General features: G+C 42.5%; 1 protein-coding gene across 1 annotated transcript in view; it reads right to left on the reverse strand.

The window, feature by feature from the left end:
- orc3 (origin recognition complex, subunit 3) overlaps positions 1–27,319 on the reverse strand; it is a 67,017-nt gene that overhangs the window by 21,634 nt on the left and 18,064 nt on the right. Inside the window, exons 4-13 of the mRNA XM_043686893.1 lie at positions 23,233–23,377; positions 18,141–18,245; positions 15,733–15,896; positions 12,781–12,920; positions 10,927–11,086; positions 9,114–9,227; positions 8,863–8,996; positions 6,667–6,730; positions 4,907–5,023; positions 2,816–2,895 (exon numbers count right to left, since the gene is read on the reverse strand). Coding sequence (XP_043542828.1) covers positions 2,816–2,895; positions 4,907–5,023; positions 6,667–6,730; positions 8,863–8,996; positions 9,114–9,227; positions 10,927–11,086; positions 12,781–12,920; positions 15,733–15,896; positions 18,141–18,245; positions 23,233–23,377 — 1,223 coding nt within the window. The remainder of the gene's footprint in view (positions 1–2,815; positions 2,896–4,906; positions 5,024–6,666; positions 6,731–8,862; positions 8,997–9,113; positions 9,228–10,926; positions 11,087–12,780; positions 12,921–15,732; positions 15,897–18,140; positions 18,246–23,232; positions 23,378–27,319) is intronic.

Consider the following 27,319-nt stretch of genomic DNA (forward strand, 5'->3'; position numbering starts at 1 on the left):
TCTGCACTCCATGGTCTCTTGATACAGGAACACTCCCCGCGGCCTTCCCATTAAGTGTGTAAATCCTGCTCTGATGTGCCTTTCCGAAACGCAACACCTCACATTTATCTAAATGAAACTTTATCTGCCACTCCTTGGCCCATCAGCCCATCCATTCAATTCTAATTTAGATTGAACTTTCTTTCCTCGCTTATTTCCTAAACGCTGAAAATCTCCATCCCCACATCCTCCCTCCATTCTCACTTTGAGAGTACAATAGGTGAGTGGGGGAGGGGATGAAGGTGATAGGTCAGGGAGGAGAGGGTGGAGTGGATAGGTGGAAAAGGAGATAGGCAGGTAGGACAAGTCCGGACAAGTCATGGGGACAGTGCTGAGCTGGAAGTTTGGAACTGGGGTAAAGTGGGAGAAGGGGAAATGAGGGAACTGTTGAAGTCCACATTGATGCCCTGGGGTTGAAGTGTTCCGAGGCGGAAGATGAGGCATTCTTCCTCCAGGCGTCGGGTGGTGAGGGAGTGGTGGTGAAGGAGGCCCAGGACCTCCATGTCCTCGGCAGAGTGGGAGGGGGAGTTGAAACCTTGGGCCACAGGGCGGTGTGGTCCAACCAGAAGAAAAACAGGGAATTCGACCTCTTAAAATTTAAGAAATGTAAACCAGTGTTACAGCAGGAATCAGCCCCTACTTGACCTTCCTGTTTCAAGTCATTAAACTGCTGCTGTAAACAAAAATGATAGGTTTTACAGTCTCAAACTCATCTGGCAAATAGGCCATGTTCCTGCAACAATGTAAATGTAAAGTCTCAATGACATTCCTTAAGGAGCAGCAGTGATAGCATCACTGCACTAGGAATCTGGAGCCCCAGACTAATGTTCTAGGGTCATGGGTTTAAATCCCATCATGGCAGGTCTTGAAATCTAAATTCAATAAAAAAAACTGGCAATCATGTATCACGGTCAATTATTGTAAAAACCCATTTGGTTCACCAATGTCCTTCCAAGAGGGAAATCTGCCATCATTATCTGGTCTGGTCTACATGTGACTTCAGACTTACAGCGATTTGTCTTAAGTGGCCTCTGAGACATTAGAGCTAGCATCACCCATATGAATGAATTTTAAAAGAAATTGTGAATACTTTACAATTGTTGAAACAGTAGTGAATCCTGTGGTCTGACATAAATGAAAGAGTTGAGTTGGGGTTAGCTGAGGAAAGGACTGAATTAATTTAGCACAGATGCATTTATGAAACTAGATAACACACAAGTACACAAAGCACAGCGGATTATAGAGTCAGAGAGATGTACAGCATGGAAACAGACCCTTCGGTCCAACCTGTCCAGGTCGACCAGATATCCCAACCCAATTTAGTACCGTTTGCCCATATTCCTCCAGACCCTTCCTATTCATATACCCATCCAAATGCCTCTTAAATGTTGCACTGTACTAGCCTCCACCACTTCCTCTGGCAGTTCATACCTCACACGTACCACCGTCTATATGATAAAGTTGCCCCTTACATCCCTTTTATATCTTTCCCCTCTCACCCTTAACCTATGCCCTCTAGTTCTGGACTCCCCCACCCCAAGGATCAAACCTTGTTTATTTATCCGATCCATACCCAAGATTTTATAAACCTCTAAGGTTACCCCTCAGCCTCCGACGCTCCAGGGAAAACAGTCCTAGCCTAATCAGCTTCTCCCTATAGCTCAAACACTCCAATTCTGGCAACATCCTTGTAAATCTTTTCTGAACCCTTACAAGTTTCAAAACATCCTTCCAATAGGAAGGAGACCAGAATTGCACGCAACATTCCAAAAGCGGCCTAACCAATGTCCTGTACAGCTGCAACCTGACATCCCAACTGCTATACTCAATGCTTTGACCAATAAAGGAAAGCATACCAAATTCCTTCTTCACTATCCTATCTACAAGCAACTCCATTTTGAAGAAAAACTACCTGCCAGTATATTCATCCCCTTCCAATTCAGGTGCAATCCATCCTTCTTGTAAAGGTCACTTCTACCCCAGACTAGATTCCAATGATCCAAAAATACGAATCCTTCTCTCCTGCACCAGCTCCTCAGCCACGCATTCATCTGCTCCATCCTCCTATTCCTACCCTCACTAGCTCGCAGCACTGGGAGTAATCCAGATATTAGTACCTTCGAGGATCTCCTTTTTAAATTCTTGCCTAACGTTTTCTATTCTCCCTTTAGAATCTCATCCTTTTCCCTTCCAATGTCATTGGTTCCAATGTGGACAATGACAATGCTGGGCCCTCTCCCCCTCGAGAACATTCTGCCCCCTCTCTGAGTAATCCTCAATCCTGGCACCAGGGAAGCAACACAACGTTCTGATTTTTCCACTGTGGGCCACAGAAACGTCTGTCTGTACCTTGGACTAGAGAGTCCCCTATCACAATTGATCGCTTGGAATCTAACGTACTCCTCATTACATTAGAGCCAGTCACAATACCAGAAACTTGACTATTCACGCTACATTCCCCTGAGAGTCCATCACACCCTATATTTTCCAAAAACAGCATACTTGTTTGAGATGGGTTATGTTGACAGGGCTCAATAACGAGGGCTGCAGCCAGCATCAACCAGTTTGGCCATATGGACTGTGTCTGTGCTGTAAGCTCTTTGTAAAATGACCATATGAACCATGAAGGTAAGGACGCATCGTTGACAGTCAGCCTCTCCTGAAGTGGCAGGAGGCACTTAAAAGCAGTAAGTACAGTGGCTTACAGCTGCAAAACACTGAGATTCCAAAGGAGTGAGTGAAATTAGAGAATGTAATCACTGCCGATCATAATTACCCAAGCAATTGGAAGGCAGAGCTATACTCCTCCGTTTCCCATATGTTCCTCTCCAAACATGTGATATAGAGTTCCCTGATCTGTGGAGAATTACGGGTCATGTGTAAATTGCATAGAATGGGCAACTGAAGAAAAAGTTCAAAGTACATTGAAAGAGAAAAACAGCACCATTAAATAATAATGATTTACACAAGACTTTTTGCCCAGAACAGCAAATTGTTGGTTTCTCATGACTTCATTCAGCATGTTGCAGAGACTAAAAGTAAAGATGAAACACAACCTTTTTGGGTGAATTTGAGTCACCTGCTTCAGATCTAGGTCTTGGATGCCTGCTGTACTCCTCAAAGGTAGGTGACCACACCTCAGGCACAGGATGTGAGAGCATACAGTGTTAGCTCAATTGACCATCAGATGCCCAGTACAGAGCTGTAAAATGGCACCGTGCAAATGAACATCTTGCCTTATGTTTCACTGCGATCAATCTCTCACTTCCCTAAGATGTCTGAAACATCCATGTAATTAATTGCCCTCTGGAGTAAATGATGACAAAGGGAAATCACAGCTTCGATAAGAAAATGTTTGCAATATGTATAAAAGCTGTTACCAGCTGAAGGGCCTTAACTGCTGGAGCAAGACCATGTCATTTCAAGCTGCATGCCCCCTGGATGGTGGTGAATCCTTGACTACAGAGGACGGACTCTCTTTGCTAACTGCAGCAGTCACTCATAACACAATCCACAGTAACAAGAGGACTGCCTTCCCAACAACAACTCGGTTTCTTGAGACACAGGGTTCTTCACGTTTTAAAAAGTAACATCCAGATGAAAACTGTCAGATAGGGTAGGATCTTACTGCTCCCTGTGGAGCAAGCTGGAAGACTTGGGTTTTCGGGCTCCTTGGCAGTGGTGCCACACCCACCTCCAATGGCTCTTTTACCAGTGGCAGGGGAATCCAGTGACCTGGGAGATATGGGGTCTCTCCCCCTGGTGGCACTCTGACCCCAAGTCGGCTGTTGCATTTTCAATATTGATTCCATCAGTAATGAAAGCTTAGAACCTGCAGGTTTGTCTCAGCAACACGCTGTAGCAATCCAGAGATCAGTGTACTGATTGGTTGGTTAGTGGGCTCTTTATCCAGCAATACTCAAGTTCAGGACTATAAACAACAAATTAACATCTTGAATAAATAATCACTGATCCCCGGAGGACTAAAGAATCAATAAGCATTGAGGAAACGCTATAGAGCAGAGTTTCACTAAGTTAAATATTTAAACGAGTGATATTCAGTGACTTGACTGCTGAGTGCAATAGGCTTCAGCCCTCCATTCTGACTGCTAGAATTAATTAATTTTCAACTATGGAGGACAATAAGACACTCCCTCCTTCCAGTAACAATTACCAATGACAATTTCGCTGACATAAAGAGAAAGTAATTCCATTCAGATGGTCAATTATAGATTCTAAAGTTTCCCTGTTACTTTATGCTTAAATTCATAGAATCTCTACAGTGTGGAAGCAGGCCATTCAGCCCATCAAGTCTACACCGACTCTCTGAAGAGCACCCCACCCAGATCCACCCCCTCTACCCTATCCCTATAACCCTGCATTTCCCATGGCTAACCCACCTGGTTTGCACATCCTTGGACACTATGGGCAATTTAGCATAGCCAGTCCACCTAACCTGCACATCTTTGGACATTGGGAGGAAACTTGAGCACCTGGAGGAAACCCACACAGACACTGGGAGAATGTGCAAACTTCACACAGACAGTCACTCATGGCTGGAATTGAATCCAGGTCCCTGGCGCTGTGAGGCAGCAGTGCTAATCACTGAGTCACCGTTAGCATCATTAAAGCATTGTTGGTAGTTTTAGACAATAACTCATCTGTATCAGAGTAGCAGCATAATGAGGAAAGGGTTTGCGAATAACAGTTGGATCTTCTCAATGTGAATGACAGAGGATAGCTCACATAATAAGCCTTCCACAAACCCCGAAAGTATTAGAAGAGGCGTTCCATTAGTCTTTAGAAGCATAAACAATATTAAAAATTCCAGTTATGTATTTCAAGTACTATTTAAGGGAGCACTCACCTGTTTACCCAAAGGGTATTTTGGAAGACAAGATGTGAAAACATGAAGGCATTTCAGAACTGGGAAGTAATTCTCGTGATAAATATGGAGGTCTTTCAGCAGCTTCTGTACATCATCCTGCATCATTTGAGGGACAAATAAAACGGAAGCAGCTTTTACTGCTTTATCGTCAATTAACATCCAACAATGAAATGAAAATTCTCAGAAAGTCATATCTTTATATATCCCTAAAGTATTTAAACGTTTTGGATCTGCTATTGCTAGGACCAAAGTCCACGGTTCTTGCCAGTTTTGAAGTAGATTGGCTGGAATGACCTCCACAGACCGGGTAAAACATTTCACAGTTCGTGACATTACCGCACTTGGGTCACTCATAAATTGTAGACAACAGATAAGATTCTAAATTGTGTCCATAAGCAAAACCATGCAACTTAACAGCATTGAATAAGAGCTATCAATCCATTGTGTGGTTGCCCATCGTTTCCGGAGCAATCCAAAACCGTACTTTCTTGCAAAAAGATGAGTATCTCTCTGCATTTACTCGAAGTTTCCATAAAATAGTCAACAGCCTATGTCACAACTACCATTTGTGTCAAACGTCCCATATTCCATAAAACAAATTCCCCTAATCTGGTTTCTCTTACTTCCCTGTTCTGCCTATCCTAGTCTTTTGTTGCGAGGGCCTCCTAGCTTGGGTCAGGCAGTACCCCCTCAGCTTTCATGTTGCTTCGGTTCCTCAGTATTGGGGCTATTGTGATCCCAGCAGTGCTCGCTAAACCATTGCTGAGAAGGTGCGAGTTCCTGTCCTACTCTGGGCAAACTCCTGGACTCTGATGCAGTGGGAAGGACCTCTGTTAAATTCAGCCCAAAATCAAATATTAATCCATATTCATTCTACCCAATTCCTTTGTAGCCTTCGTAACTGCTCAGTGAAACTCCTTTAAGTTCTCTTTTGAACAGGAATTGTCCTGGTTCTCTTCATTAATATGGGTTCTCATCATCCTGGTGTATCTAAGATGAATTTCGCCAATGTTTCTAACATCTTTACTGTAATGCGGCACTCAAAACAGCGCACAGTGCTCTAGTTTCAGCCTAACCAATTTCTGCATAAGTTATTTCTTTACTCTTGTAGTCCAATCAAGAAAATCTTTCCACTTTAGAGAAACAACAGTATCCGGCAGCACAACGTTATCAAATCTTACAACTGGGTCAACTTCAGGTGGTAAAAGCAGCTTCAACAGCAACTTGCATTTATGCAGCAACTTTTGTTTTAGGAACATCTCATGGCGTTTTTAAGTGGTGGAAAGTAAAAGTGGAGAACAGTAAAGAGCTAATAGTTGAAGGGTCACTGAGTGAGACTGTAACACATTATGTGAGAGGTAGAAGGCGTGAACAGACATTTGCCTATTAAGATGGGTCTATGATGAAGCTGTGAAAGTTGCAGAGAGATGAAGAGCATGGAGGCATTGGGAACAAATCTCAGAGAGGGGTCTTTGAGCAACTGAAAGGTCTACAAACATAAGGAGCACCGGTATAACAAAGGCTGGAGTCAAGAGGACTGAAGGTTGTGCGAATATACACAGGACTAAAGAAAGATACAGGGATAGGGCAAGGTGAGGACATGAGGAAGCTTTAAAGGGACAAACAGTTTAAGTTTAGAGCAGTGGATGATAAGTGGCTGGCTTGATTAGTAAGGAGGAGCAGGATAAGCACTTTGCCCCCATAACTTGTTTGGAATGCTGAATAATCAAATAGTTTACCTTTAAATATTGATCATTAGTCAAAAGTTCAATCTGCTTCTCAGAATCCTGACAATCAACATATCTAAAATGAAAATGCATACACAGATTAATTTTCCCAATAGGAGATACAACAATAATAGGGCTTACACAAACAGAGAATGCTGGAGAAACTCAGCAGGCCCGGCAGCATCTGAGGAGACTGAAATAGAGTTAACGTTTTGTGTCCGATATGACTCTTCTTCAGAACAGTGATCAGTGCCAACAGACTGGGGGGAGGGGGTCAATGAAGTAAGGCATTGAATTGTAGCATTGACATCATAAAATACATTGCTGGATTTTTAGACCACAACACGGGGCCAATGTAATAATATAGAAGAAATGCCCAGGTAACAGACCTCTAAACTTTGGCTGCTGATTTAAATCATATCACTGAAGTACAAACAGACCGAGACTTTCTTTAGTCAGCCAGCAACCTCCAACTCTCTTTAGCCAATTGCCTGCAAAATGTACTAAAACTTACCCTCCACTTATATTCCCAATGACAGCTTGACAGCTCACTTCAATTCAGATCACTGCAACCTCCTGGCACTTAACTATTGTACATTCATTGGTGAAAGGCGACAGATTCTGGAGTACATACATAACTAAGTCAGTGCCATCTTTCTGTTGCCTTCCAAATCTGAGAGAGAGAGGAGGTGCAGAAAGGTTCTTGCCTTTCACAGAATCACGTTGACTAAATCAGATAGAAGCAGGATCAAATGGCAAAAAGAAGCAGGAGGATGGTAAAAGACACTTACTCAAAAGCTATGCATCATTACAAAATATTCGAGTGGAACAGAATGGCAGCTTTACTGAGATGTTCCAATATGGCAGCATTAATGAGAAGTTCAAATACAGCATTAGTGCCAAAGATCACACAGGGAATGGTTTAAAGAAAAACTTAAATTTACACAGTTAAGGTTAAGGAATAAGAAGGAAACTTATTACATAATGCAAAACAATGAAAAGCAAGAGTTCAGTGAAATTTTGACATACTAGAGGCTGAAGGAATAAAGACGGCATAATAAATAAAAATGCAACAGTCCTGAAATACTCAGCAAGGCAACTAACATCTGGAGTCAGAAACCAGAGGTAAGGTTTGAGGCTGATGATATTTCAAAGAGTTGGAAGACATTAGAGATGAACAAGTCAAGGAAAAAAAAAATAGGGAGAAATAAACAAAATGGAAATTTTATTTCAGGACAGAACTAATTAACGGACAAAAAGGATGATAGTGCAAGGCAAAAAGAGAATGACAATGGATTAAATTTCTTCAATGATAGAACCGACACAGTAGGTAGTGTTTAGGATCATCGGAGCCTGTCCACTCCAGGCTGGCAGCATCATTTTCTCTATGTACTTCTTGTCTTTTTTCCTTCTTTTCTTCTTCATCGTTGAGGCTGAAGCAGTGTCAGCAGAACACCGGTTGCAGCATGGGGGTGTGGACTGGGATTTCTGGTGGTGGTAGTGGTACCCAGAACCTGGATTCTTGGCAGTGGTACCCCCAGAGCCTGGACCCCTGGTAACAGTAGGCCCAGAGCCTAGTCTCATGGCGATGGTAGGCTCAAAGCCTGGACCTCTGGCAATGGCAGTGTCCGCAGTGGAGGATCCCTGCTGGCAGCAAGGCCCGGCATCTGGATTCTCGGCATTGGTGGTGCCCAGAGCAGGGACTCCTGGTGGCAGTAGGCCCGGAGCCTGGAATCTTGGTGGTGTCAGTGAGGCAGTGGCGGCAGCAGAGGTCTCATGGGATATCGGCATGGTCGCTGCTGTTGCTGGAACAGGACTCCTCGAGGATTGGAAAATCTTGTAGAAGCTCTGAAGCCGTGTTTGAGGCCCCAATTTGAACAGAAGCTGAACTCTTATTTAAGTAATTTCTTTTTGTCCCTATTGTACCTCAAAATGGTGCTGGATTGTAGCAACAAAACATTTTTCACAGTTTCTTCAAGATATGTGAGACAATAAATAAATCATTAATTCATTCATTTACTTGTTTGCTCATCTCTCACGGCTACCAATACACAATGCCAAAGCTTACACATTAAGAATCACTACTTGGATGAAATGAACCAACTCAAAATACAAAACAGGGCGGGATGGAAACACTGGAGGGAGAAACAGAAAGTGACAGAAAAATAAATCATGGCCTTTGATAAGAAACCGGTAACTTCTACTTACCTCATAAAAGATGGCACTTGGCGGATACGTTCACAGTCACCATGGGCAAGATTCCGAATCCTGCCATTGGCCTCATCTAGTGAACAGCACAGGAGACTAAGAGGCTGAGAGTAGAAGTGTTCTAACAAAGATAGCTGGTAAAACAAGGAGCCATGAGAGGTGGAAGGGATGATATACAAGGTATTGATTAATAACAAATTTCAACATTTTTGCCATCTACTTAACTCCTTCAGCTTGCAACTTCAACCTACCTGAAAACCTTTAACGAAATTCCTTACAGAAAAATCATGGTACAGGAATATGACAATCAAAACCTGAAGCACTTTTCCACTCAACTTAAAAGGGAATTTCGTCGTCAGCACCAACTGTGAAAGATTGCAAAAATTAGAAAGAACATGCATTTATAGAAATCACTGAATCATATAGTAGAGAACATGCCCTTCAGCCAACTGAGTATACATCAAGAAAAAAAACCTCTAAATCAACAATAGACTCACTTTCCAGCACTTGGCCCATAGCCCTGAACGTTATTTCAAATATTCACCCAAGTACAGTTTAAAAGTCGAGAGGTTTCCAACCTTTCCTCTAAACCTCCTGCCCTTCACCTTAAAATTATGGTCCCTTGTTACTGATCCCTAATCTAAGAGAGACAGCTGCTTTCTATTCACCTTGTCCTTCCCCCTCATTATTTTATGTACCTCAATTGTCAGCCTCCAAAGAAAGCAACCCAAGCTTACCTGGCCTCTCTTCATACCTGGGCTCCGATCTAGACAACATCCTGGTGGATCTCCTCTGCACCCCCTCCAGTGTAATCACACCCTTCCAAAAGTGTAGTGATTAGAATTGCAGATAGTACTCCAGCTGTGGCCCAACCAGAGTTCTGTATAGCTCCAGCATGACCTCCCTGCCTTCAGAATTTATGCCACAACTGATAAATGCCTTAACTACCCCATTAACCTCTCGTGCCACCTTCAGAGATCTGTGGACAAGCGCCCAAGATCCTGCTGTTTCTTTGAGCTTCCTCGTGTACCATCATTCATCAAGTACTCCCTTGTCCTGTTATTCCTTCCTCACACTTATCAGGGTTAAATTCCATCTGCCACTGATCTGACCAGATAAAGAGTCACTCTCAGGAGCATGCTTAACTAGGCACAATATGCTTTAATAAACTAAATTAAAACAACTAGGAGATAGAAACAAGTATTTGTTAATTGAAAAGGTCACAAGAAATAGAGCTATCCAGTCTGGTCCACTGGTCAATAACATCTGACTGCAGCCTTAACTTCACTTTCCTGAATATCCCTCAGAACGCACCTCTCCCTTGACAATCCTAAACAAAAATCTGTTTAACTCAACCTTTAATATCATCAATGACGCAGTGTCACTGGTCATTGAGGGAGAGAATTCCAAAGACAAACAACACTTTGAAAGCAGAAATTCCTCCTCATATTCACTTTTAGGAGGAGACATCTTAGTTTGAAACTGTGCTCCTTCATTCCAGATTCTCCCACAAGGGAAAACATCCTCTCAGCATTAACCCTGTCAACCCCCGTCAGAGTTGGTTATCTTTCAATAAGGTTACTACTCTTTCTTCTGGACCCCAATGAGTAAAGGCCCAACTTGCTTCACTTTTCCTCATAAGACAACTCTTTCATCTGAATGATCAGACGGCTGAACTTTCTCTGAACTATTCGAAGTGCGAGTATATTCACTCCTCAGTAAGGAGACCAAATTGTACAATGTACTCTGGGTGAAGTCTCACCAACATGTTGGATAATTGTAGCAAGACCTCGCTACTTCTTTTAAACACCGCGAATGCTGGAGTAACTCAGTAAGTCTGGCAGCATCAGTGAACAGCAAAACAGGCTTTATGTTTCATGTCTGGTATCACTCTTCTTCAGAACTGTTCTGGCACATGCTACCTTACAAACAACATTTCATTTTAAGATTAAAAAAAACATTTATTCTGACACTGACTTCACTCTGGAAGCACAGGCCTTTAGATAAACACAGAACATTGGTGGTCGGCAAATTGTACTTTCCACAGTAAAGCGTAGTGATTACCTTATCAATAACTGTAGTCAGGTGATCACTGCAGGAAAGAGACTGAAATAGTTCAATGCAGAGCAGTGAGGAAACTGCATGAGGCAACATTCGGTGAATAGTGATCGGGGATGTGGCAATTCCAAAAACCAGCACTAGAGGCAGCTGTTGGATATAGTTACTGCAACAACAGTAAAACAGAATTAATGATAATTTCTTCATAAGATGGAACCTGTTTAGAAATCACATCATTCATTAACCCAAATAGACCTACAATCCCACAATCCATATTGCAACCTATTTCTTTCCCATAAGCTTTATTGCAATTTGACTATCTTCCTTTAACATTCAATGGCATTATCATTGCAGAATCCTCCATCAACATTCTGGAACTCACCATCAACCAGAAATTATCTGAACCAGCTGCATAAATACATTGGCTGCAATAGGTTGAGGAATTCTGCAACATGCAACTCACCTTCTTGCAACCTCTACAAAACCAGGCAGGAGTGAGATGGAATATTCAGCCTTGTGTTGTTGGATAGGTGAGGTCCCAACAACACAAGAAGCTTGACTGCATTCTTGGTCAGTACCACCTGAAATATTCACTCCCCTCACCACTGATGCTCAGTAGCAGCAAATGTGACTAACTACAAATTATGTTGCAGCAAATTACCTTTCAAGTCCACCTTTCAAACGGGTGACCACTACCATCGTGAAGGACAAGGACAGTCGATACGTGGGATCATCACTGCCTGCAAGCTCCCCTCCAAGCCATTCCCTACCCAGACCTAGAAATATATTGCCGTTCCTTCATTCATCAGACTCCCTCCCTAACAGCATGGGGTACCTGTGCCAGATGGACTAAGGCAGCCGGCACGATCTTCTTAATTAAGGACAGGCAATAAATGCAGACCCAGCCAGTGACACACACACATCCAAAGGACAAATTACATAAAATATTGAAGGTGTTCACTAGACACAAAAGCACTTGTTCACACTGAGGAAGTCTGCAATTCACAAAAAGGCTGAGGATGCTGAGCCAACTGAGGCTTTCCTGACAGATTGGTAGATTTTGTCAGGGAATAGTGTCAAGTAAAAAGGAACAAAGGTTGGTAAATGAGCTGCTTGTACAGATGAGCTATGACCTAGCAGTGAGAGTGAATGGCCTTGTCCAAACATAGAAAACTGCAGGAGGAGGCCATTCAGCCCTTCGGGCTTGCTCCATAATTCATTGCGATCATGGCTGATTGCTCAGCATGGTAGCCTGTTCCTGTTTTTCTCCCATATCTTTTGATCCCTTTAGCCCCAAGTGCTGTACCCAACTTCTCTTTGAAATCATACCTTGCGCTCACTACTCTCTGGGTGAAGAAATTTCTCATTTCAGTTCTAAATGGCTTAGCCCATATCCTTAAACGATGACCCCTGCCATGTTTCAATGCTGCTGTTGTGTGTGATAACGGTGCCTTTTACCCATTCATCAATGATAGACACCAATGTGGCAGGAGAGCTTTCCTCTGCCCTCGATATTCAACTTCTATTAATATCCAGGAGCAAACACATGATCAGTGTTGAATTTCTCCCACGAGGAGTGCCATAGCCCCTTCAGATAGTTATTCTCTCTCTGTGCCTTAGCCAGTATATGTAGTTCAGATACTTCCAATTAATTGGTAAACTGTTTACCTAGGTTCACTTGGTCACATCTTCGCTCACTCACAAACCACTGTAAATGTCAAGGGCAACAGAGAACTTCATCCACCTCAAAAGTAACATTTTCCAAGTTCTCAGACTAATGCTCAGCACAATAAGTTCAGGAGCTTCTCCAACTGATGGTAAGCAGTAATATTAGAATAGACTTGTGTGCTCATCCATTACCTACAGATGGTAATGAAATTCTGCAGAACTTCGGGTAGGAATGTCTCGAGGTCTTTGAAAATGATGACAATAGGAGGGGCCTGCTCCTTCGCAACGGCACAGGATTTCCTCTTTTTGGACGGGCTCCCTGAGCCTGATGTCTGCATCGGAACAAAGTACATCAAAATTAATACCATTCAAGGAAAGCCTAAGGTCTCTGGCTACAATAAAAACTGAAAGAACTGCAGATGCTGTAAATCAGAAACAAGAAGTTGCTGGAATAGCTCAGCAGGTCTGGCAGCATCTGTGGAGTGATACTGCAGAGAAGCAGGTGTTGGACTGGGGTGGACAAAGTTAAAAATCACAAAACACCAGGTCATAGTCCAATAGGGTTACAGTAATTAGAAACACTAGCTTTCAGAGCACCGCTCCTTCATCAACATCCTCCATAGCATCTATGGAGGTAATGTTTCTGAGGAAGGGTGAGTGGACCCAAAACATTAACTCAGACTTCTCTTCACAGATGCTGCCAGACCTTTTCCAGCAACTTCTCTGTCTTTGACTCTGACTATAAGGTGGGTTTTGTTAGTTTTTTAAAAAAAAATTCTCTGGAAGAACACGAAGATATCCTGTTTCCCAATTTGGAAAAGACAAACATTTAAAAAGTAACGCCATGTCACAGAAAGACAACTATGAATTCCTTACCCTGGCTATGCTATTCTATCGGGTAGAGAGAAAACTATTCTCCACACAGCAGGACAAACTGGGAAGGCGGTGGCCTATTGGCAAAACAGTGTTTCATGGGTTCAAATCCCACCGGAGCAAATGGTGAAGTTTGAATTCAATAAATAGTTGCAATCAAAAGCTAATCCATTGACGACCACATAATCACCGTCATAAAAATCCATTTGGTTCACCAATTCCTTTAAGCAAGGAAACTCCTGTCCTCACCAGATCCACAGCACCGTGGTAGACTCTTAACTGCACTCTGAGATAGCTAAACAACTCAGTCCAAGGAATCTTAGAGTGGACAATAAATGCACACATAAATGAATAAATAAAAGTGAAAGGCACAAGAACAAGATGGTGGAGAGCATTGTCCCATGTGGTTCAGGAATGCCCGGCAGCTGTTTAGCTGCAGTCACTGTGGTATCTGCTGCCATATGTACCACCAACTTCTGTTTTTGACTCTGACTACAAGGTAGGTTTTGCTAGTTTTTAAAAAAAAATCTCTGGAAGAACACCAAGATATCCTGTTTCCCGATTTGGAAAAGACAAACATTTATAAAGTAATGCCACGCCACAGAAAGGCAACCATGAATTCCTTACCCTGGCTAAGCTATTCTATCATTACTTCATGATATAGAGGAGCCGATGTTGGACTGAGGTGGACAAAGTTAAAAATTACACAATGCAAGGTTATAATCCAACAGGTTTATTTGCAAGCACAAGCTTTCGGAGCGCTGCTCCTTCGTCGTGTGGTTGTGGAGCAGAATTTATAGCAGAGACTACAGTGTCATGGAACTGAAATGATATATTGAACAAACCTGAAGCAGGAGCTACCAGTGTGGTATCGACGGCGAACAGGAAACAGCCATTGTTCTGCTGAAGAGAGCAAACAGCTCCTTATGGGAAAAGCAGTATCCTTAGAGATGTAAGGAAGCCACACAGGCAAATTTACAGAGCAGAGTTACAACTGGCACAAAGAGGTTAGGAGAGGCCAATTATAAATTGATGGACGGAAAGTGCTGATCTGGCAGGAATGTACTATCGTGCACCAAACTGCTAGGGCTTCCCCAATCAAGATTTAAGTTCTGATGATGCAGGTGTGCTCCATGACGTGCTGCTTGTTGACCACAAGGGACCATTAACTAGCAGCCGTTTAACTTCTAATTCCCTCCCCTCTTTGAAAATACAAGACCACCCCTGAGATGTTGGAAATCTGTGATGACCTCCTGGATTTCCATTTTAAATTTTCACCTGCACTGAGTCCCAACCTCCATGGTACTTTGAAAATCCGGTTCCATGATTTTGAACATGCACTGAAAGTGCAACAGCGATCACGATGGCAGATTAAGAAAGAAAGGCAAGAATTTTGTGAGAAAGCACTATAAACAAAGAACAAATTTGTATTTATACAAGATAGCCTCGGGGCATTCAAATGGGCTTCACGTACAATGAAGTGAATCAATTTTCTAGTTGCTGCTGTGAAATGCGAAATGCAGCAACAGCCAACTTGCACATAGTTTGATCCCACAAAGAGCTTTTATTAGCACTTTGGTCGGGGTATAAATGTTGGCGAGAATGTTGGGGAAAACTGTGCTTCTTCAAACAGTGTCTTGGAAGCTTTAATACCTACTTAAAAGGGCAGATGGGACTTTAATTGAACACCTTATTCAAAATCCAGCACCTCTGGCTCATCCCTCACAATGTAAGTTGAGATATGGGTGTACAGCAGTTATGTGCTCAAGTGTCTGGAGTGAAGCTGAAACTCTTAACAGTTCAACTCAGAGATTAACATAAGACCACGGTTGTTTTATTTTGTAACAAACCAGTTCCAACACAGGATTAACAAATCATGAATGCGATCTGATTCATCACAGCATGTCTTTCTTTCATGTCTCAATTTGTCTTTGGCATAACAGTGCTGCTCTGATTCTGTGAGTTACATTATGCAGTGTCCTCAATCTTTCACAGCGAAGAACAGAAAAAGAAAAATTAACAGAATGCAGTTCTAACCATTCAGCAAGAATCAGTCACAAATCAAATGTTTCAGATGCTGGAGAACAAAAATGGCAATTTGCGATGCCTGAGACTTTATGTAAAAATTCTGTTCAGGACTTAAATGCTAACTGGTGAAATGGAAAATTCTCTGGTGCTTTTAAAAGTTAAACCCTCATTAGTTACTTAAGTGGTTTGGAAAATTGTCATGTCATGATAATCAAGATAATAATGGTGGCTGCTGTCACTTACTTGTGTGATAGCTTTGTACCACCCAGAGAGGGAGGCCATAGAGCAGTGTATTCTCCTCTGGGAGAGTGGAGTAGAATGGTGCATATCCTCCTCTTCTGCCTCTTCATCATTCACAGTGCCACCCAGGAGGTGCATCAGAACTTTCTGTAAAACCTGCTTCACAGCTAGTCAGAAAAATAAATAAACATCATGGCAAAATGCCTGACGCAGCTAAGACACCATTATCTGGAAAGATCTTGATGGAACATTCGATAGTATTAGGCGGGTTGTCAAATCAGGCGAATAAATGACCCACAGTCAGGCTTTTCTCATTACACCATTTCAAATTAATTTGTCTGCACTGAGCGTCTTAAACTATTTCCAGGTCGGGGGGGGGTCACTCTGACAATCCAAATGGCAAAAGTATGCCCTTGCTCGCAGGAGCATTGATAAACAAATGAACTTGAGCAATGTTCAGACATTGGAACTGACTAAAGGAATATTTGCATGTTAACATTACTATGAATTTGTAAGTACAAGTGACTTAATTTTCATCATTTCACCCTTGGCAGCTACCTAGGCTCTAAATCCTGGCACTGCCTCCTGAACATCTCCACCTCACTGTTCGCCTTCTTAAAACCTGCCTCTTGGTAAACTGCCCTAATATCTTTCTTTATGTGTTACAAAGTTAAATATCACCGAAATGTTCTCCTGGGATATGACTTAGGACACATTTCCCACACTGAAATGTGCCATATGAAGATGCTGTTGTTAACTGAACTTTCTCTATATGCAATTGAAAGCACACACTTCTGAAAGTGGCTCATGGAAACACAGAAGATAGCAGCAGGAGGTAGCCATTTGGCCCTTCGAACCTGCTTTGCGATTCATCACGATCATGGCTGATTGTCCTACGCAAAAACCTGATCCTGTTTTCTCCCCATAACCTTTGATCCCATTTGCCCCAAGTGCTATATCTAGCCACCTCTTGAATACATTCAATGATTTTAGCATCAACTACTTCTGTGGTAATGAATTCCACAGGTTCACCGTTCTTTGGGCGAAGAAATGTCTCATCTCCATCCTAAATGGTCCACCTCGAATCCTCAGACTGTGACCCCTGGTTCTGGACACACCCACCATCGGGAACATCCTCCCTGCATCTACCCTGTCTAGTCCTGTTAGAATTTTATAAGGCTGTATGAGAACACCCCCCTTTTCAATCATCTGAACTCCAGTGAAAACAATCCTAACCTAATCCCCCTCTCCTCACATGTCAGTCCCACCATCCCCGGAATCAGCCTGGTCAACCTTCGCTGCACTCTCTCAAGAGCAAGAGCATCCTTCCTCAGAAAAGGAGACCAAAATATTCTTGGTGTGGCCTCACCAAGGCCCTGTATAACTGCAACAACACATCCCTGCTCTGGTAGTCGAAACCTCTCACTATGAAGACCAACATACTATTTACCTTCTTTACCGCCTGTGCACCTGCATGCTCACCTTCAGAGACTGGTGCACAAGGACGCCCAGGTCCCACTGCACACTCCCCTCTCCCAATTTACAGCCCATTCAGGCAGTAATCTGCCTTTTTTTGCTTTCAAAGTGAATAATCACACATTTATCCAAAACAAACTGCATCTGCCATTGATTTGCCACTCAGCCAACCTGTCCAGATCATGCTGAAGGATCTTTGTATCCTCGTCACAGTTCACCCTCCACATAACTTGGCATCGTATGCAAACTTTGAGATGTCACCAAATCATTACTATATATTGTGAATAGCTGGGGTTCCAGAACCGATCCTTGTGGCATCCCACTAGTTACTGGCTGCCATTTTGAAAACGGCCTATTAATTCCTACTCTTTCTTTCCTCTGTGCTAACTAGTTTTATATCCTCCAGCACTAACTTCTTCCTGTACCACAAAAACTAGCTGTTCTGTGGATTCTGAACTCATGCACAATCTAAAACCAAATTACAAAATCCAAAATGGGTTTTGTTCTGCACGTCTGAACATTAGGAGAAAGTAAGGACTGCAGATCAGAGTCAAGAGTTTGTTGCTGGAAAAGCACAGCAGATCAGGCAGCATTTGAGGAGCAGGAGAATCGACGTTTCGGCAAAATTGACGTTTCAGGATTCCTTATGCCCAAAACATCGGTTCTCCTGCTCCACAGATGCTGCCTGGCCTGCTGTGCATTTCCAGCACCACATTCTCAACCCCTAAACATGAGTCAGTGTGAGGGAGCACACTCGGATGCCAAGCCTGGAGTTTCACACAAAGTTGTTTAAAATCCTAAAGGAAACACAAATAGGAGCCTAAGCAGGGAATAAGAACATAATCATTGCAGAAAAACTAGGATGAGACCATTAGCAGATTGTCTCACATAGAAAGCATAAAGTTGGTGTGGCATTAAAGTAGACTCGCTCTTACTTGTACACTCCTTCCCATGCAGACAAACCACATGTGGGGTAAGAGACTGTTTCACGAGGTCTGAAAATCTTTGAAACGTCATTTCATGGTCAGGAACATTCACACCTGCAGGGTAAGTGGATGAACAAGAGACAAGCTAAAAAAACGCACTGCACAGAATCACAGAAAGATCAGAATCTCACATGCAACTGACTGACTGCTTTCCTCAAACACAGTCCTATCCCACCAATCGAAAATTGTACCTTATCTTCTCAATTGTTCACCAAAACAATGTTATTATTTCAATACATTGTCTTGATTTCATCCAAACATTTCTGTCCTAGGCCAGTCACAGTGTTCCAGTGAAGACCAATGCAAACTACAGGAACAGCACCTCATTTACCATATAAGCACTTTACAGCCTTCAAGTCTCAACACTGAATTCAACAACTTCAGACCATAAACTCAGTCCTCCATTTTGATTAGTCCCTTCCCAGCCCACTCCCCACCAAGTCTTGCATGCATAGGTTTGCTCAGTACAGTTGACACACTTTCTGATTTTCTGCTATTAACGCCTAACCTTCATCTAATACTATTAGCAGTTTGCCTTATGGTCTGGACACATTTCCATCTGTCCCAAATGGTCCTCCTCCCCACCGCCATCTAAAACAGCATAGAAATCATCACATTTTTAGCCCTCTTCAGTTCTGAAGAAGTCATACTGGACCTGAAGCATTAATTCTGCTTCTCTCTCCACAGATGCTGCCAGACCTTAGAGTCATAGAAATAGATGTACATCGTGGAAACAGACCATTCAGTCCAAGTCGTTCATGCTGACCAGATATCCTAAACTAATCTCGTCACATTTGCCAGCATGTGGTCCGTTTCCTCTAAACCCTTCAAATATCTTTCCAGATGCCTTTTAAATGCTGTAATTGTACCAGCCTCCACCACTTCCTCTGGAGCTCACACCACTGGTTTCTCCAGCATTCTCTGTTTTTATTCCACCAATCTAATATTTGCCACACACTGGTAGAACAGTCTGAGTTACACTGGTAGAACAGTCAGGTATGTCCAATCACCTTCATCCATGTGCATGACCCCAAATTTTCTGTAGTTTGCAATCTTCTTAACCCAATATGCACGCTGCCCCCTCAATCCCTGTCTTCTAGACTGTTTCAACCAAGTTGTGGTGGGTCCCTTGACAACGAGGGTATGAAGTAGAATAAGGGCTTGGGGAAAGTGAGGACTACAGATGCTGGAGGTCAGAGTTGAAGAGTGACAATCAAGTTCCTCTGTTGGACATAGTCCTGATGAGTTACTGCTGTGCCCTTGTGTTGGCTTGAATCTTTTTCCTCCATTTTGGACATGACACTCTCATTGTCTGCCTACGTCTTTGCAGTGATCATGCCCTGTCTTGATGTGCAGGCTGATTTTATTTCTCAATTTTCTTACCTTGTTTCTTTGTGCCTCTCTCTTATGACCTTAGCCATCTGCATGTTTGATTTTCTATTTGCTGACTAAGATGATATTATAATCTCATCAACTAGAGTATTGGTTATTTTCCATCTTAACGATTTTCCCTTTTCCTAAAACGTTTGTTTGACTTTTCGATTCTAAAGGAGATTAATAATAGTCTTTTCTTCAACACGTGCTAACTTGTGCAGTTCCAACACTCTCTTGTTCTCAGGCTCTCCTCAATTTGCTTGAGGGACTGCTGGATTTTAATTCCAGTCTGAAGGTTTCTAAGTTCACACTTCTGTTTACTTGCTGCTTCTTTTGTTGAAGTCCCTTTGCCAAAATATGATACTTTAAGGAGACTGTCAGTGAAGGGAAATATGAGACTTTGTTCCTCTCTGTAAACCACAGCTAAGAATCTCTCTCTAAGAAAGCAAAGTCTGAACTGATGAGGATTTATCTTGATCTTGACTTCTGTCATGCCATGAGAGTCACCATGGAAATACAATGAATGGGGAGGGTATATGCTATCCTTTGCCATTTTGATGGAAAGGCTGGAGGCACGTGACTGGTCTGTGCCAAACCCGTCATTAGGAATGCATTAATCAGTTCATTTTGGAGCCGTGGTGGTAGCAGTTCGGGGATAATATCTCTTATAATTATCTCACTTTTCTATAAGTTAATAACTTCAGAAAGATATGTTCAGAAATGGATCTCAAATTGCCCTGACTCTTATGGAAAATTGAGGTAATACCAGAATAGGGTAAATAAAAATAAACCATTCCCACTGATTGAAGATTCTCGAACCAGGGGCATACTCTCAAGAATTAGGGCCAGACCTTTCAGGAGAGATGTTAGAAAGCACTTCTATACACAGACAGACAGAGGCAGGCAGACACACATGTGCACACACACACAGCAGTGCAGCTTTGGAACCAACTGTTAAAGTTAAATCTGAGATAGACAACTATTATTAAGCAAAGATATTAAGGGATATGGGCCCAAGGTAAGCAAATGGAGTTAGGTCAAAGATCAATTATCTTGTCGATTGACAGATCAGGCTCAAGGGGTTCAATAGTCTACACCCGTTTCTAAGTTCATGTAGGACATTAATCAATTCTGTAGGTCATCAATCTCCAAGGGTTTAGAGTTAGAGAGTCATAGAGATGTACAGCACGGAAACAGACTCTTTGGTCCAACTCGTCCATGCCGACTAGATATCCCAATCCAACCTAGTCCCACCTGCCAGCATCTGGCCATATCCCTCTAATTCCTATTCATATATCCATCCAGATGCCTTTTAAAATGTTGCAATTGTACTCACCTCCACCACTGCCTCTGGCAGCTCATTCCATACACGTACCACCCTCTGCGTGAAAAAGCTGCCCCTTAGGTCTCTTTTATATCTTTCCCCTCTCACCCTAAACCTGTGCCCTCTAGTTCTGGACTCCCCAACCCCAGGGAAAAGACCTTGTCTATATACCCTATCCATGTCCCTCATGATTTTATAAACCTCTATAATGTCACCCCTCAGCCTCCGACGGTCTAGGGAAAACAGCCCCAGCCTATTCAACCTCTCCTTTTAGCTCAAAATCCTCCAACCCTGGCAACATCCTTGTAAATCATTTCTGAACCCTTTCAAGTTTCACAACATCTTTCCGATAGGAAGAACAGAACTGTGTATAAGTCCTGCTAAGAATTGCTTTCCCAAAATGCAGCACCGTGCATTTATCTAAATTAAACTCCATCTGCCACTTCTCAGCCCATTGGCTCAGCTGATCAAGATCCCATTGAAATCAGAGGTAACCTTCTCCATTGACTACTTCACCTCCAATTTTGGTGTCATCTGCAAACTTACTAACTATACATCTTAAGCTCACATCCAATTATTTATATAAATTACAAAAAGTACTGAACCCAGAACCTATCCTTGTGGCACTCCACTGGTCACAAGCCTCCAGTCTGAAAAACAACCCTCCACACCACCCTCTGTCTTCTACTTTTCAGCCAGTTCGGTATCCAAATGGCTAGTTCTCCCTTATTCCATGAGATCTAACCTTGCTAACCAGTCTCCCCATGGGGAACCTTGTCGAACGCCTTACTGAAGTCCATATAAATCACATCTACCGCTCTGCCCTCATCAACCCTTTTTGGTACTTCTTCAAAAAAAACTCAATCAAGTTTGTGAGAAATGATTTCCCATATCCCAATCAGTCCTTGCCTTTCCAAATACATTGAAATCCTGTCCCTCAGAACTCCCTCCAACAACTTGCCCACCACTGACATCGGGCTCACTGGTCAAGAGGTCCCTGGCTTGTCCTTACCACCCTTCTTAAACAGTGGCACCAAGTTAACCAATGTCCAGTCTTCTGGCATCTCACCAGTGACTATCAGTGATACACATATCTCAGCAAGAGGCCCAGCAATCACTTCCCTAGCTTTCCACAGAGTTCTCGGATATACCTGATCAGGTCCTGGGGATTTATCCACCTTCATGCATTTCAAGACATTCACCACTTCCTCCTCTGTAATATGGACATTTTCAAGATGTCACCATCTATTGCCCTACATTCTATACCTTCCATGTCTTTTTCCTTGTAAATACTGATGTAAAATATTCGTTTAGTATCTCCCCCATCACCTGTGGCGCCACAGAAAGGCCGCCTTAATGATCTTTGAGGGGAGAAATGGGGATTTATCCACCTTCATGCATTTCAAGACATTCACCACTTCCTCCTCTGTAATATGGACATTTTCAAGATGTCACCATCTATTTCCCTACATTCTATACCTTCCATGTCTTTTTCCATAGTAAATACTGATGCAAAATATTCGTTTAGTATCTCCCCCATCACCTGTGGCGCCACAGAAAGGCCGTCTTAATGATCTTTGAGGGGAGAAAGTGAGGACTGCAGATGCTGGAGATCAGAGCTGAAAATGTGTTGCTGGAAAGCGCAGCAGGTCAGGCAGCATCCAAGGAACAGGAGAATAGACGTTTCGGGCATAAGCCCTTCTTCAGGATTCCTGAAGAAGGGCTTATGCCCGAAACGTCAATTCTCCTGTTCCTTGGATGCTGCCTGACCTGCTGCGCTTTTCCAGCAACACATGATCTTTGAGGGGCCCTATTCTCTCCCTAGTTACCCTTTTGTCCTTAACGTATTTGTAATAACCCTTGGGATTCTCCTTAACTCTATTTGCCAAAGCTATCTTATGTCCCCATTCTGCCCTCCTGATTTCCCTCTTAAGTATACTCCTACTACCTTTATACTCTCAGAATTCACTCGATCTATCCTGTCTATACCTGACATATGCTTCCTTTTTTTTAAACCAAACCATCAATTTCTTTAGTCATCCAGCATTCTCTATTTTCCTACCAGCCTTTCCTTTCACCATAACAGGAACATACCGTCTCTGGACTTACTGCAAGAATTCTGCTTAGGGCTGAAATACTAACGAGTGGAATGGAAAATCACCAATACTCTTAAAAGGCAGAACCTCATTAGTTTCTCTGGTGGTATTCACGTGTTTGGAAATACATAATGATAATAATAATCAGTATGATGATGGTGGCTGCTGTCATTTACCTGTGTAGTAGCTTTGTACTATTCAGAGAGGGGAGGCCTTGTCTACTGACATCAGAGATCAACGTACTTACCAAGAACAACCGCTGCCGTGGGAATTTCACTGCATCGCATCCGATAGCTCCAATCATTTACTTTCGAATTAAGGTGAATGTGGGAATTTTTAATAAATGATAATAAACTATCAAATATCTTCTCATTTAAATTATCTTGAAAACTCTGTAAATTAAAAATATGTACATAGCATATTATAAACATGTATTTTTAAATTATATATGACATATATACACTATGCAAAAAAAAACACTTGAAAATGACAGATTTGTCCAAAGAAAAATCCTACAAATGTTCATATCTGTGTTTAACAATTGTTATGGGAAATGCTAGATTCTATGACGAAGATGTTATAGCAAAACATATGGATAATCTCAACACAATCAAGCAGAATCAACACAGTTTTGTGAAAGGGAAATTGTCTTTGACTAATTTATTAAGAGTCATTTGAGAAGGTAACAGTCAGGTTGGATAAAGGAGATGCTGTAGATGTGACGTACTTGGTTTTCAGGACAGCAAGTGATAAAATACCGCACCAAAAGTTTTACAAAATAAGAACTAATGGTGTAGGGCTAAGCTAATAGCATCAGTACAGGATTGGTTAGCTAACAGAAAATACAGCACAGGCCTACTTCTGTTCCTAACTCATATGTACATCAACCAATATAGAAATTGCCCCAGCAACAGAAAGTATCTTCAAACTAATGTTCTTAAATTAACCCGGCCTGTTAAACTTTTTCTTTCCCGACATGTTCTGTTTTTATTTTAGATTCCAGCATTTAGAGTATTTTGCACTTTGATTACCTTCAAATTATCCTCAGCGCAGATGGCTGCAATTTCCAGTACGATTTCTCAATCTCTCACTGGAATTGAGGTATAACATCCAGTAAAGTGCATTAGCAGCTATTGACGAATTTCCTCAGAGCCTGCATTGACGTTACAGTGGGGCAACTGGGAGAACCGTGCATAAATTCTATCCCAGGATTTTACAGTGTGCAACTAGATTCAGCATGGCCTGGCAATTAGAATTCTTGATCTTGACAGACACCAAGAGAGGCATAGTCAGACCTCTGGCAGCAGAATTACTGAATGTCCCTAACATGGCACACTGCTGTCAGTGTGAAACACTGTAATGTACCTAAAGCAAGGCTTCAAGAATATTTGAAACTTACTCATGCAGCCATACACACAGGGTATTGGGATAACCCAGCATAGATCACCCGTATCAAACTGCTCTTGGTACAACTGAATGGCTTGCTAAACTCATTGCTCTAGATCTGGAGTCACACACAGGTCTGACTAGATATTGAAGGCAGATTTCTTTCCCAAAAGAACATTTGTGAACCAGACGGCGTGTTACAAAATATCGAGCAGTTTCATGGCCACTGTTTCTAGCTATTCCAGATTTACTGAATTTACAAAATTTAAACTCTCCAGTGATGGAATACAAACTGGTGTCTCAGGCTTACTAGCCCAGCAACATAAGCAATTTAGTATGATATCCCCAAGCTTTCAATTGATTGTCGAGGATTCTAGGTAATCCAAGATGGAGAACAGAAAAAAAAAATTGGGGCTTCTTTTTTTGAGGTATAATCAGTGTTGGAGCTGATTTCCTCAAATTCTAGGAGCAGTAATAACTGCTTTATAAGCTGTTGCATTGTTTTGGAACTTTGGGGGAGAAGAAAAAGATCAAAACAGCAGCATTTTAAAAAGGAGGAAGGGCGACAAAGACAGTGACCACATGGGAAATAATTCAAAAGGAGAAAGTAACCTACACTGCTGGCTGACCCAGCAGTGAATCTGCACAGCTGCTGCCTTTGCTGTAGAGTTTCAAGTATCTGTGGACATCAGATGTAGTTGTAAGAAAAATAAACAAACAGCGAAACTTACAGCTGACCTTAGAGAAACCGGTGCGTGGGATCTCATAGCAAAGGAGCAGCTAACTGGCTTTTTAAAGTATAATCTTACTATTTTTCTTTTGTAAATCTACAACAGTGAGTAGAAATGGGCCCTTTTTGGATTACGTGTTGTTATTGAGATCTGTCTCTTGATAAACTTTAAAAACTTGAAAACATAGGTACCAAGTTAGCCTGGAGCAGGGATTTTAGAGCAGTAAGATTGTGCTATTTTCTGGGTCTATAGATTGTTAAGGTGCAAAGGCAGCCTATATTAGAGTGATCTGCTCTTCTTGTTGGATGTGGCAGATTAGGAAGAGTTTCCATGTTACTGATGTTTATGTCTGCAGGAAGTCTGTTTAGTTGCGAATCCTATTGGTCCCCATGGATCTTATGGAGCAGCTGTTACAGGCAATGAGGAATTTAGAGGAGCTCAGGGTGTGATGGATGGCAGTTGCAGGGAGGGAGAAAAACTGAAGATACAGTCAGGTAAATGGGTGACCTCCAGGAAAGGTAGGAGAGAGGGGCAGATAGCCACAGGAGACTCCTGCACTATCCCCATCTCAAACAAGTTTGCTGTTTTGGAAAATGTAGGGGGTGATGGACTCTTGGGTGAATGTAGCATGAACAGCCATGTTTCTGGTACCATGACTGACTCTAATGTAAGAGTCTGGTACATTAGATTCCAAGTGATTGATTATGATTGGGGACTTGCTAGTCAGAGATACGCGATTTGGCAGCTGACAGCGAGATATCAGCATGGCGTGTTGCCTCCCTGGAGATAGGATCAAAGGTATCTCAGAGAGGGTGCAGAATATTCTCAAAGGGGAGAGGGACCAGAAGATGGTCATTGTACACATTGGGAATAAAGACATAGGAAAAGGATGAGATTCTTAGGAGAGAATATAGGAAGTTAGGCAGGAATTTAAAAAGGAGGTCCTCGAGGGTAGTAATATCTGGATTGCTCCTGGTGCTACGAGCTAGTGAGGGCAGGAATAGGAGGATAGAGCAGATAAATGTGTGGCTGAGGAGCTGGTGCAGGGGAAAAGGGATCACATTTTTGGATGATTAGAATGTCTTCTGGGGTAGAAGTGACCTGTACGAGAAGGATGGATTGCACCTGAATTGGAAGGTGACTAATATACTGGCAGGGAGATTTGCTAGAGCTGCTCAGGAAGACTTAAACGAGTAAAGGGGTGAGGAGGGTGAGATCCACAGAGATAGTGAGGAAAGAGATCAGTCTGAGAATGGCACAGTTGGGTAAGGGAGGAAGTTAAACAAACAGGATAGACAGGAACAAAGTAGAGCACAAGGTACAACTGATAAACAGCATTTATTTCAATGCAAGAGGCCTAACAGGTGAGGCAGATGAACTAAGGGCATGGTAAGGAATATGGAACTGGGATACCATAGCAGTTACAGAGATGTGGCTCAGGGATGGACAGGACTGGCAGCTTAATGTTCCAGGATACAAATGCTCCAGGAAGGATAGAAAGGGAGGCAAGAGAGGAGGGGGAGTATTGGAGTTGGATGGTTATGTTCTGGCTATACAGGACATTGGTCAAGTCACGTCTGAAAAACTGTGTGCAATTCTGGTCTACCTGCTATAGGAAGGGTGTTGTGAAACTTGAAAGGGTTCAGAAAAGATTTACAAGGATTTTGCCAGGGTTGGAGGGTTTGAGCTGTAGGGAGAGGCTGATTAGACTGGGGCTATTTTCCCTGGAGCGTTGGAGGCTAAGGGGTGGACTTATAGAGGTTTAAAAAATCACATGAAGCACGGATAGGGTAAATAGACAAGGTCTTTTCCCTGAGGTTGGAGAATCCAAAACTGTAGGACATAGGTTTAGGGTGAGAGGGCAAGATATAAAAGACACCTAAGGTGCAACCTTTTTGCGCAGAAGGTGGTGCGTGAGTGGAATGAGCTGCTGGAAGAAATGGTGTAGGCCGGTACAATGGCAACATTTAAAAGGCATCTGGATGGGTATATGAATAGGAAGGGCCTGGAGGGATATGGGCCGGGTGCTCTCAAATGGGACAAGATCTGTTTAGGATATCTGATTGGTATGGATGATTTGGATCGAAGGGTCTGTATTCAATGGGTGAAAATCAGTCAATAAATATAACTGCATCTAATCTGTGCATTAAGGCTGGAACAAGAGCCATTTATAGACCCTGGAGCTTTGGGTATTTGAGTTTTGTAGCAAGATATTTG

Source organism: Chiloscyllium plagiosum, chromosome 3, assembly GCF_004010195.1.
Source record: "Chiloscyllium plagiosum isolate BGI_BamShark_2017 chromosome 3, ASM401019v2, whole genome shotgun sequence".
NCBI classification, from domain to species: domain Eukaryota; kingdom Metazoa; phylum Chordata; class Chondrichthyes; order Orectolobiformes; family Hemiscylliidae; genus Chiloscyllium; species Chiloscyllium plagiosum.